Below are 13,810 nucleotides of genomic sequence, written 5' to 3' on the forward strand. Positions count from 1 at the left end.
ATGGCCGTGCTGAAACCATGCATGATTAAGAAACGGAGGGCGTCACAGCTCTTTTCAAAAGAACCGCAACTCACCAGTTCACCGCACTGGTAAGCAGGGATGCCAGGTTCACAGATTAATCTGTGTTCCACAGATTTTCAACCTTTTGCACATATTTGAAAAATGACACAAACTACAAGCTGAACGGATATTCGGCTCTTGAAGAGCGAGTTATAAATGAGAAGATATGTGTGCATGAGCTTTTGTTCGTTTTTCCAAATGTGTATTTATCCTTCTTTAAAAGATTGAATGAGCCGTTGTCAATAAGAAATCTTACCTCTCACTCAGTAGGCTAAGGTACATTCAGGGATGCCACTTTTGCAGATATTCTCAAATATGACATAGTAATAATTCGCAAACAAGTTAGTTCGCATAGCATTGTTCTTTGTGCATCAATGATTTCGATCATGCACATGAAAGATCAATATATCATCTTAAAAAACGTGTTGCTTCGCGATAACTTAATTTATTTACACGTTTAAAAATGAAATCTCTTCGTAAAGGTTTGTACTTTTGTAATACATTTTCATATTTTGATTGGAAAACATTTTTCCATTTTTTTTAATATGTGTTGAACTTTTGATAATTCGATATTGCTATGTTTTTCTGGTGATATTATCTTACTTCACACCCACAACAGCTAAGATATTGTGTTGTACTGACATATTTCGTTCTGGACATCTTATGGTCTTAAGTCTTCACATAAATAAAGATATCAAACATAAATTAGAAATGGGTCGAATGATAAATCGGTCAAATTTTTTATAAAATAATCGAATCATGCTGTTTTTAAAATTCAAATCATACAAAACAAATTTAAAAAATTCGCAATTGTTGGTCTTTCGTTGAACTGTTTCCCTAGAAGTGCTTCTTACTGTCAAGTATCGTTTGTATCTTCTTGAGTTTCTACTAGACAGTGGTCCAATGTGTTTGTCTATTCAGCTGAGCTCTGGCATGTTGAAGGATCTCTCTGTTAGCTTTTCTCTTCTAGTTGCCATATAATATTTTTATAACAGTTTGAACCCCGTTCTGATGTTATAGTTTCATTATTCTATATTGCATTCAATCAAATTTCGTAGCATCTTCATGTACAGTCTCCTTGATCGTACTGTCTTTTTAGTTTTGCTTATCGTCGCGATTCTAAGTCTTCACCTTCGTGTAAGTTGACAGTCTGGGTCGATTCTTAGTCCGATGTACGATTGTCGACGACAGTTTCAGCCGATACAGTTTTCTTGGCAGTCGACAAACAGGTCAACTTTGCGAGTGAATAGTTCGGACTTTCGCGATGCGCGAGCAAATTTTGACACATTGATTTTCTTGCAAGTGGCCAAATCAAACAGTAGACAAGATGCTTTCCATATACAGGCTGAACATGAAGGGTGAGCTGTTTTTAGGTACGATTTTTGATCGTAATACCCTTTAGCAGTTATCCCCCAATTTTTGATTGTTACACCCTTTAGCAGTTATCCCCCCTGGACTCAGTAAATTTCATTGTTCTAGATTTGATCGCGGATCTCATTTGAGCACATTTCAGGATGCTTTCCCTTTCAGTCGTGGAAAACGTAGGTACGTAACGTAAAGAATTTGATTGGAAATCACAAAAAGCATCTATAACGACGCCATCATATTTCTTTGCCGTAATATTTTGGGACATTTGGGCATTTTTATTACAGGCGTGCAACATAGATGTGTTAAAAAAACGAATTGTCTTGTCCAAATGTAAAAACCGAATATTTACTTTACGTTTCGTCTTCGATACTCCAGTGCATTTAGCATAAAGCAATTTTTCATAACAAACCCAAATCGAAGACGACCAAATGAAGTTATTCTATCAACAAATGTTAACTCTGATTCTTTATGATGTATTCATAATTGTGTCTGGATTTTTTCGTGATCATTTCGTACGACACTCGGTCAAAAATGTTCGTCATTCCTTCGAGCTGGCACATAGTATGGCTCATAACTTGCTATGATGACATAGTTGGAAAGTTATCCAGCAATGTCATGGTGTTTTTATTGAATGTTTTCTACATGCCACTGCATGCATACTAAGCACTATCGCTTCCGAGACCCACTGTTGGAAAAATAGACATTTCAATGCTAATTATATTCCGATTCAGCGCATCTCATCTATAAGTGACCAAAAACAAAATGCACACAAAACTTTATCGTTTAGGCAAAAAAAGATTAGTGTCAAAATCTCGCACCTATGTCTCACGATCTTTAAAACTGTGTAATTCAAAATTATGATAATTCGTTAAAAGAAGTATTCTTTCTTTTGTCGCGTGTCGCAGATGCGAGTCGTGATCAATCTCCAGCGAAACCCTTAGAAATCCAAAACCCTTCTGACAGCAATGATCTACGCTGTGTTTCGTGTTTGTCCCCATCGTCAGGACAAAGCAATCGTCTGGAGCGCTGAAATTATACAGCCTCTGCTCGTGTTCTTGTTCGTGTTCGTGGACCGACCGGATTGCAAATTCCCCATTCAAGTATCGTCAGCATCAGCACATCGTGCATGAAAAGAAATGCTCAAAATGATAAAAGAGATTATCAAATTGTTAGCAATTTGTTTCTTTCCGCTTCGTGTTCGTGCTTCATGCGGCGGCTGCGAAATCTGGTGGGCGATTTGCGCCGGCCAAAAGAAATATTTTGCTAGTAGCGCGTTGCATCATTGGTTTTGGCATTACGCTGCTGCTGTTGCTGCTATTGACGATAATTGTCGTTATTACTGAGTAAATCAGCTTCCTTCCTTGAAGTGTACGAAACATTAATGCCCCAGTATAGTCAATCAGTTGCTCAAATCCCAGCATTCCAATTGTAGGTTGTGTATTCTGCAAATATTCGTTGACCCGTGCATGCCCTATATGAAATTAGTTCACTGCAATTATAAATGAATTACTTCTTATTGGTGGGTTCTGGAAGAGAAATTTCCACCGCACGTTACTAGTGAGCACACGGACCCACCTTGTTCAATGAACATGGCCTGCAGGTAGATAAATGTTTCGCCAGTTTCTGTTCTACCTCTTTTAGGTGACACTAGAAAACGGCGCGACTATTATCGCATTTTGTGCTATTGCGGCGAGAACTCGGTTAACACTAATTGCCGTTTAGGAGGGGAAATCGATATCGTCTGAATTGCTACCGGAAACGATGAATAGGTGGTGCCCTGTCTGATACTGCAAGGACTGTTTCATTGGTAATTTGTTTGTGTATATAGAAGGAGAAGAGGAACTACCTGGGAGCAGAGGAATACAGAGGACAATTGACAATTTGAATTGGGGATTGTAACAGGATGATTGCGGAATGTGTCGCGCTAATAGTCGTGTTGTTTCTGTTGGGAATGTTCGATCGTTTTCCAATCCGTTGACATACCACCGTAGAAACACCTATGGTGACATGTCAATGGTTTGGAAATCGATTGAACAGTCGCACATGGCCATTCCGATTAGCGTACTTTGTCTAAAAACATGCCATGCGTTTTTCATTATTACGGTATAGCATAACGTAGTGCTAAATAAAAAACCTGTTTTAATTCACCTTTTGGCATACTGCAACTATTCTTATATACTTATATAATAGGGCGTATTCATAGGGCAATTGTGCAATGTGTGCAAAATGTGTAGTTCTGGTGTTTTAACGACGCAAATGTTCAAGGAATCAAAGCGAACGTTACTGTAACTAATAGTTTTGATATATAGGATGAATTAATGAGCTGATATAATGAAATCGTACCCCATTATGATGTGTTACACTCTGAAAGGGACGTTCTTATACAATTAGAACAGATTTCGAGTAGCAATATTTTTCAAATTTTTTATCTTTTTTTGAACCAAAGCTAGGAAGGCCGAGTGTCATATAAAATTCGGCTCATTTTGTCGACTACGTAGAACGTATGTGTGTATGTATATGTGTGAGAGGGAGAAAAAGAGATTTTCACAAACTTAGACGCAAATGAAAGGTACTATTGTCCCATAAATGTTTAAAATTTGGTATGGATATGAGTAAAAAAACCTGCAAAATCAAAAAGTTTGCCTTCATAGAAGTAGATGTAAAAACTAACTATGGTAGCCGGGCCATGGCTGGTGATCTGGGAACTGCTTTCATTACATGACACCATGTGCATTTGTTGGTCATTTTCTTAACGAGCGATCGGAGCTTAGAAATCTTGAAGCGTTGATGAATCTCATTGACCATGGTACCAGTCTACAATGAGGAATGTTGGTCAGGGAGAATTGTGGGAAACTTGGCCTCGTACGGCGCAAATGGGGCAGCACTTATGCGTCCACGCATACGTAAAAAGCCGTTTTCGCCTAGGAACGGCCATGTTCTGAAAATCGGACTAGACGATGCGATGCCGATTTGTTGTTCGGAAATGCATCGATTCCTCCAAATCACATATTCTGCCTTTTGTAGCTCATCCTGGTTCAGCAATCCAAGTTCTAAAGGTTGGTCCTTTCTCAGACGTTGTAGATTACCTAGTTAGCTTCAGACAACGATAGAAGCTTGTCCATTCCCGAGGAGGTTTTACACTACCGCACTTCTTATCGAATGATACGGATGTGTTGCGTTGTATCGGCGAACTCGAGCATGATGTGTAGAATTACATAATACAAATTCTTGACGATGAATCGATTGTTGTTTTAACTAAGCTGTCATTTTTGTTTTTCTATTAGCAGAAACGATGGTTGAAACAACTAATTTAACTATTTGAAAAAAATTCTGTCAATTAGTGAGGACACATACCTTTCAATTTCAACAAATATTTTAGTTGAAATAACTGGTGTTGTTATTGAAACAAAATGCTCTTAGTTGAAAAATAAATCGGTTTTATTTGTTTTAGACATTGCAATTAGTTGAATCAACTCGAACAATGTTATTGATTTGCGAAAATAATCCAAATAAACTTACTGATACACGTCTTGATCTATTTGAATTAAGTTCGGTATGTTCAGATTCATGAAATAAATATCGTTGTGAAAATATAAACAGTATTTTATATTGACATGCAATATCATTAGGGCTGGGAAAACCACCGATCACTGCTGACTTCAAGTGATCTTAACCAAGGAATAAATTATCATTACGAAATTAGAACTGATCTGATCTCTAAGTGATTTTGATTTTTGTATGATCATGATCATGTCAAGTCGAGATCAGTAAAGATATAAATTCTAAAAAAATACTTCTGATTCGATCGGAAATGATTGATGTAGAAAAACGTTTTTAATCAGCAAAAGTGCCCGGAGGGGCGAGTATATTAGCGAAATTATTAAATTCACCTAAAATGAGTAGTGAAAGATGATGCCTTTAAACGGTTTAACTAAAGTTATGCACTGATAATTTTAGTCAATTTATATGAGCTTGGGTGCATCAACCGCTGGGAATTGGAATTTTGCGACGGCAATTCAAACGCGCCATTCATGCGTAGCGCGTTCTGTGTGTTTAAAACCCTTCGCTCCTGTTACTTTTATAAATTAAATTCATGTCAAAAAGCGTTTTATTGCTAATGCATAATATCATTATCGGTATCAAACAGCTGGAAGTAAAACAGTAAATCAATGATCGAATGTGAAACATAAAATGTTTGCGCATACCTGAAAGATTACGAGATGATCATTCATTAACATGGATTTAACGAAAATGATTAGGTATAGACGAACGCATATATTTTTGATTGATGATATTTGGTTATTAGCAATCTTTTTAATTTCAATATCTCCCAGGAGTACAAATGTGTGTGAACTGTTTGGTTTTTGCAACACCAAATCAGTAAACATTTTCTAATTTGTCACCAAATCTTTTTCATCTTAAACAAGGTTAACTTTATCACAATACCGCTGTTAGATAAACACTTGTTATGGAATCATAAATTTCTCAAATCGAATGAACACAATTTCACCAAACGCTTTAACCATCGATGTTGTTTTCATTGACATTTTGAAGCGACGCGAACAGATTTCAATTAAAAAAGTTGTTGATTTCGCATTGCGATTATTGTTTTGCTTTCAACTGTCTCCGGCATTTAACAGCATTCAAAACAACATTTTTTTCAACTACTTGAATATATGCAAATCAAAAACCATATTGGTTGAATCAAAAAGAAATTAGTTAAATCAACTATCGTAAAAATCAAAAACTGCGATATCGCAATTTTATGATCGAAAGGTTCTCCGTGCACCAAGCGCAAAGTGCTTAGAGCCTATTCGATCCTCTCGGATTTATTGCATTTTTCCTGGTTCATACACAGGCAAAATTTCGATTCTAAAAATGAGCGAAACGATTCATGATTAGGAGAAAATAGTATATTTTCATGTTATGACAATACACCATGATCAAAAGTTCTCGGATCATGATCCATTTGGACTGATTTCGTTGAAATTTAGACGTAACGGACTTAACGTTGTTGGGTATAACTTCAGGCGTGTTTCTGCTACGATAGTAATCTCTGCAATATAAATTCGGGCGTTATGTTTTAAAATATATCGATTTCAAATATGTATTAAGGAGGGGGCGTAGGTTCTAAACGATGAAAAAAAGGCGGGTGGGTAATGTCAGAGACATAACTGGATGTCGTGAATACGAAAACAACTGACATGTTCCTTAACACTTCCGAATATCAATTAGTTGATCAATTGTGTGAATTATGCAAGCATAACCCTTTTCCACATTTTTCATAAAAACAAAGTAGGCTTCACTTGATCTCGATTACTGTGAATTTCACACAGCGAAAAGTGCAAAAATCTAACCAAACTGTTCTAGATTTGCACTAAACTGAGGATATTTCCTTTCGATTTGCTAACAACAAATCCTAATAGTTCTTTAGAAAACTGTTAGAGCCATTAGAACGGCTGATTTTGTGTAATGCTCTCCACCGTTGTTTTTTCACCAATGCAAATGACTGGCAGCTGTGACGTAACCGCTCTTGTCGGAATCGGAACTAGCTTTGCAAACGACACAAAATACAACTGCTCGCAGTGGCGATAGAAATTCAAACTAATCCAATTTTTTTAGAGGCTTGTTTTTACCTGAATCGTTTGTAGCTTTTTCACTAATGGGCGGTCCTAACGGCTATAAAAATAGCCGCATGCAGAATTTTAATGTCGATTATTTCATTTCGAATTTGCATTTCATTGAAAGAAACTATCCGGATGCTGTACAGGTTTCATTCCTGCCTTTCAGATGGACCAAATTGTGGAACTCACTACGATATTAAACACTGCTCGGAACATTTTCTCGAACGATTTGTTGTACAGCAGCAGATATTTTGTTCTCTTCCTCAGAACGCGTTCTGATTGGATGGTGTTGACATGGGTCAAATGAGACAGGTTTGTCAATAGTGTACTATTGAAATACTTCAATGCTTTTGCTATACACGTTTAAGTTGAAAAAATTCGATTCTATGGGTAGTTAGATTATATAAATCCTTTCACAGATCACTGAGCTATGAGCTTTAAAAATACGAGAAAGCAAACGCGCCTTATGAATTATCCTCTTTGATACTCGTTTATACCAAACATTTCAGAAAAGTTTAATTTTGAATTATTTGAGATTATGTCACACAACTGAATATTTTATCATAAAATTGTGATCATATTTCCTATGGCATGTAGCAAAAATTATATTGATTCGTTAGATACAACAAGAGATATTCATGATCAAAAACTTATCACTCTCTCAGAGGGTAAATTTTGAAAAGGCACCCCATAGTAAAGTACGTCGTATTCACGACAAAATCATAATTTTTGCTATTTTTTCCAGAATTATCGTTCAATGTTTTGCATGATAAAAAGCATCATTCGAACAACATTTTGTAATTTTTTCGGGGAAAAATATTGAAAAATAAGTCGGTGAAGAGGTATTTTTGAGAACGCGTCTTGAAAATCATGATTCGCGGTGTCCACTGTATCTCAGCGCAGAATAATCAGAAGTGAACAAATGAACGCAGCATAGTTAGAGTAGAAGTTTTTCTAGACCCCAACGTTTATGTTTGTTTTTTGTTTATTTTTGGTGGTTGTTCAAAGTGAAAACTACGATTTTCCACGAAAAAAACCGCAATTTTGTAGCTGTTAAACCTTCCCAAAGTAACAAACAACGAAAAGGAAAACGTTGGGGTCTGGTTTTTTATATGTAGAAAGTGTGTGCAAAATTTGAAAAAAATGGTGCGGTAGTTTTTGAAGGACGATGGACACGGATTTTCAAAAATTGCTTCAGAGAAAAACGCGGTTTTTGTCTATAAAATCGATGGAAACAATTAATTACTCCCGTAGGGTCAAATATTTTCGAAAGTTCATATTTTTTCTTGTATAATTTATTATAACGAAACATTTCAATAATGTTTTGTCAAGTTTTTTTTATCAATCTCAGAAGCGTAGTGTTCTAGTGGATTACCAATTAAATTGTTGCGCTTTGATGGAAGCGAAGGAATTTTCTTACTTTCATACAGTAGTCGATGCAAAAGAGGGAAAAATTCGAACCAACTTCTGCTATGCCGGTTCTCAGTTCCCGGATCCGGATGGTCAAAATCTTAAAAACGGGATTCACTTGATTTCCTCAGAGATCTGACCAGATTTTCGGAATGTTGAACTCAAATGGAAAGGATTATAGTCGCATAGAACGCTATTGATTTTTAACCGGATCCGACTTCTGGCTCCAGAGCTATAGGTTAAAGAGTCTTAAAGAGCTACGATGCTAAAAAGGAAAAATAATCTTCTAAAATTGGTTCAAAATTGTTTTAATTTGTAGATCATTATAGTGTTTTAGTCAAGTTTCAAATTCTTCGATTTAAAAATGGATTGATTACACATCCTTTCGATGTGAGATATTCAAAAATATAAAAAGCTTTCCAACCAAATAAAAAAAAGGCAAGAAACGGCAAGTTGGCCATGGCACAAGGTTTGTGCAAGTGTCGTTGGTTCGTATCTACGCGCTAATTATTAGATTATCAAGTTACATGCGAATCTCATAATTTGTTAATATTAGCGGTTTTTTTGCATGTTAAACCATGCTTTCTTCATTTTTCTACATCGATTTTATTTATCTATGTCACTTCCGTATTTGCAGTAGGATTTGTCCTTTGCCTCAGAATAGGTTAATCCAACTAAAGTTGTTTTTTGTTTCGATTATAGAGGACTTTAACTTTAAGGCCTCTTCGGGTCAGAAAAACTTTCTGACTCTGTGTGTACCGTTTGAGCCATCGACTAACCTATGACGCTATACCCGTCCCCCAACTAAAAAGTTGATACAACTAATAAATCTGTGGATTTCCTATAACCAGCTAAGTAAACAAAATTGTTGTTTTCGAATACTGCCAGTTGTCTGAAAATTAAGGCAAAAGAAAACAAAGCAAAAATTCTCTTCATTGTTCAAGATTTTTTTTTTAATGTGAACGAAGAGCCTTAGCAATCCATAAGTTTTGGAAGTAGTGTACTCTATATGATTTTTTATGTTAAATTTTGATTCCAACAACACCTCTAGATCCCTTGTTGATCCCTTCCGTTTAAGGACCGCTTGCAATATTTTGAGACATTCTTCACCATCCTATCAACGTTGCGATATCTAACAGAAACTGCAGTAGACTGGGGTCATTGGAATTCTTGATGAGGTGAAACAGTTGAAAATCATAAGCAATCGATAATTTCATACATTACAACGAAAAATTTAAATCGTTCAGATACAATAAAGATAACAGTTCGGCTGAAAATTCGTATCGTTTAATAGATTTTTTTTGCCGAAATTCGTTTTTATTATTCAACATAATTGCCATCAGAGGCGATACAGCGATTATAGCGATCTTCCAACTTTTCGATACCATTTTTGTAGTACGATTTGTCCTTTGCCTAAAAATAGGCCTCAGTTTCAGCGATTACCTTTTCATTGCTTCTAAATTTTTTACCAGCGAGTATTCTCTTGGGGTCTGAGAACAGGAAAAAGTCACTGGGGGCCAAATCTGGAGAATACGGTGGATGAGGGAGCAATTCGAAGCCGTTCGTTCAATTTCAGCATGGTTTTCATCGACTTGTGACACGGTGCATTGTCTTGATGAAACAAAACTTTTTTCTTGTTCAAATGAGGCCGTTTTTTTTAAATTTCGTCCTTCAAACGCTCTAATAACGCTATATAATAGTCACTGTTGATGGTTTTTCCCTTTTCAAGGTAGTCGATGAAAATTATACCATGCGAATCCCAAAATACAGACGCCATAACCTTACCGGCCGATTGTTGAGTCTTTCCACGCTTTGGGTTCGGTTCATCGCGTGCAGTCCACTCAGCTGACTGTCGATTGGACTCCGGAGTGAAGTGATGGAGCCATGTTTCGTCCATTGTTATATATCGATGAAAAAAATGGATAGCACTCATCAAGCCATTTTTTGGTATCGGCGGCACTTTTTTTCATCAAAAAGTAGTGTTTCATCAACACACGAAATTCCTTTTTTTCCATTTTTTTCACAATAACAAAAGTAGCTTCACTCAAAATGCAATATCTCACAAACTAATAATCAGACAGCTGTCAAATTTATACACGTATCTTTTGAAGGTTGGTACTAACTGAAAATGGTACGGATTTAATTCTAGTGGCGCCCTCTCATAGAAACGATACGAACTTTTCAGCCGATCTGTTAATTGAGGGTTTTTAGTGGCATAGATCCGACAATTTTTCTTATTACAGTTAAATGTGCCTCTTCTTACAAGATGATTTTTCGCCAAAAGGCAGATGTCTCGTTTTGAATGCCAGAAGTTTTAAGCTGAACAATTTCAGCTCGTTCTTTTGGTGTGTACTGTTCCATGGTACCCATTAACTTTGGGTTACGCAAGTATAGGCGCTTGTCAAGTAATAATTCTTGATAAGTTTCTGGCCATAAAATATTTAAATATCAAAATATTATGTGCCATTGCTAAATCAAAAGTGTTCTGCTTATAGCAGAAACTTTACGTCTGCTTAGCGGTTCAAATTGAACTGCCGAGTTTAGCATTCAGTAGTTAAATTTGAAATAGTTGAGATATCATAAAAATTCATTTGGCTATTCCGATAATGGGAATTGTAATCAAAGATTTTGAAATAGAATTGGCATTAATTTCTCATACTATCGGTGATTATCAAGAAACTACTAGATGATTTAAAACAGGTTTATGTAAAAGGTGTTATGACCAAAAATTGGTCATCATCAACTAAACGAATAATTTTTTATCGTCCAACCTTTGGCAGCAGAGTAATTTTCTCAACTAAGAAATGATCCTTTAAAAGATGTGTGTAGTTAAGAAAATGTCAGCCGATTATGACTAATAACGCGTTAAAATTTTGCTCGTAAATCCCAAATATTCAAACGACTCGCACGCCAAGTTGGTGAGATTCTTGAGTGTGACCAAATCAGCCGTCACCAATGCAATTGATGTGTTCGGAGAACGTTTGTCGACAACCAAAAAGGGTCTCCAACCTCTTCAAGCAAGCCAGATGGGAGTGTAGTCTGCAACTGTGCATCAAACAAACAAAAAACGATGCAACTCAACATCTGTGCCAGATGGGAGTGTAGTCTGCAACTGTGCATCAAACAAACAAAAAACGATGCAACTCAACATCTGTTTATAAGAAAATAAGGTAACAAAATAGAAAATATTCTAAAAGTCAAATTTGCATCCTGAAAAACCGGACACAATCCAGAAGTTGTATCAGTAGACACCCTTGGCTTGAGCTATCCTCAAATGCATTTTTAGATATGTGTTCTTGTTTTGTCATGACAGAACCAGACGAACGGTCTCACAAATACCGACCAGACTCTAGAACAGCAGTTTATAGATTCATTTCACCGTAACAAGCAATAGTAAACGGTGCACTAGTCGGTTGGGACATACCATTATCACCATGAAAGTTATAAACACTTCCACCTCCGTTATTCCGGAATACATACCATTAGAGCACGCTAGCTGACGGTGAAAATAGTGATCTATAAATATGCAAATGGGGGTTGGTTTCCATGTAACCACCGTGTGGTAAATGCGATGACACAGCAGGAAAGGTCGAAACGGTAGAAGTGGTCGGTCATGTCAAGGACTGCGAAATGTTCCATTTATTCATTTCAAATTAATTACTTTTCATTCTGAAATTGGCAGAAATGACCTAGAAAATGACCTGACAGAAATGATAATTTCTCCACCAAATCGACATACAGCATAGCTGCGCCCGATAGAAATTATTCATATCTTTAGGTTAGTTTTTTTTTTTCACCCTATACCATTCCATATTCGCTTCGTCAGTTTACTAACATTGCATTCGTATTCAAGAACGTCTCGAGTGCGCTTTTCATACTGCATCGTTACTGACAGTGAACCGTATCTGAGCTTTGATTCGATTATTTCAAGCGGAAAACAGTCGCAAAGTTGTTCGTTCACTAGTTGTATACTATGTTTACAGCGAGCTCCAGACGAAAAGTTCTCTGAATTTAAAAAAAGCCAAGTTAGAGTATTTACATTCCGATGCTGAGTTTGACCTTCGTTTTCAACATATTTCAGAGCCGATTCGTATGTATACAGGATAACTGCAGACAACAAGAATCTTTCTATGTCATACATTTACCAGTGATAAACAGTAAAAAATGAATTTTCGAACGAACAGGCTTATTTGAATCTTAAAATGTTGCTGTGTAGATTCATATATAAAAATATACTACACCGTTTCTCATTCGTCATTTTTCTTTCTCTTGTTTAATTTTAGATATCGATGGATCAAAAACGGCAAAAAGTTCGAATGGCAAACGTACGACGACCGCATGTCGCAGCAGCCTGGCCGCGGTACGCTGGTAATCAAATCGCCTCGTGATGAGGATCTTGGTCAGTATCAGTGCTTCGCGGAGAACGAACACGGCACGGCGACCTCCAACTCGGTATTCGTTCGTAAAGCCGAACTGAACTCGTTCAAGGATGAAACCGCCAGAACCGTCCAAGTAGATGAGGGTTCACCCTTCAAAATGCAGTGTCAACCTCCGGACGGTTGGCCACGACCGAACGTGTACTGGTTAATTCAGAATATGGACGGCGGTATCAGTTCGATCAACAACTCTCGAATGACTCTGGATCCGGAGGGTAATCTGTGGTTCTCCAACGTAACTCGTGATGACCAGTCGGATGACTTTTATTATGCTTGTGCTGCTTCTTCGTTGTTCCGGAATGAGTACAAAATCGGTAACCGTGTGTTGCTGCAAGTTAAACAAACGGGTATCTCCGCCGCTCAAAATAAACATCACCCGCAGCGACAGTACGTTTCTCGAAAGAATGAAGTCGCGCTGAGGGGGAAGAAAATCGAAATGTTCTGTATATATGGCGGAACACCTTTACCTCAGGTGGTATGGACCAAAGATGGTCGACCGATACAGTGGAACGATAAGATTCAACAGAACAATTACGGCAAGTCACTGGTAATAAGACACGCCTCTTTCGAAGATCAGGGTACGTATCAGTGCGAATCGTCGAACGGTGTTGGCAGTGCCGAGTCATATTCAATCCGGTTGGAAGTACAAGCAGTGCCATACTTCACTGTTGAACCGGAGATCGTAAATGCTGCAGAAGACGAAACTGCGGAGTTCCGCTGTGAAGCTACCGGTGTTCCGAAGCCCAAGATCATTTGGGTTCATAATGGAAAACCGATCGATCAAACTCCTAATAATCCTCGGCGTATCGTCAGTACTAACAGGATCTACTTCACTAAGTTGGAAAAGAGTGATACGGGTGAGTGCTATTGAAGTTATTATGTGTTGCTTTATTTTAATTTTCAAACTATTTA

At 37.2% G+C, this 13,810-nt stretch overlaps 1 protein-coding gene across 8 annotated transcripts in view; it reads left to right on the top strand.

The window, feature by feature from the left end:
• LOC131425287 (neuroglian) overlaps positions 1–13,810 on the top strand; it is a 101,269-nt gene that overhangs the window by 72,144 nt on the left and 15,315 nt on the right. For all 8 annotated transcript variants that reach the window (XM_058587045.1, XM_058587047.1, XM_058587048.1 and 5 more), the window contains one exon: positions 12,746–13,755. In XM_058587045.1, coding sequence (XP_058443028.1) covers positions 12,746–13,755 — 1,010 coding nt within the window. The remainder of the gene's footprint in view (positions 1–12,745; positions 13,756–13,810) is intronic.

Source organism: Malaya genurostris, chromosome 1, assembly GCF_030247185.1.
Source record: "Malaya genurostris strain Urasoe2022 chromosome 1, Malgen_1.1, whole genome shotgun sequence".
In the NCBI taxonomy this organism is placed as follows: Eukaryota; Metazoa; Arthropoda; class Insecta; order Diptera; family Culicidae; genus Malaya; species Malaya genurostris.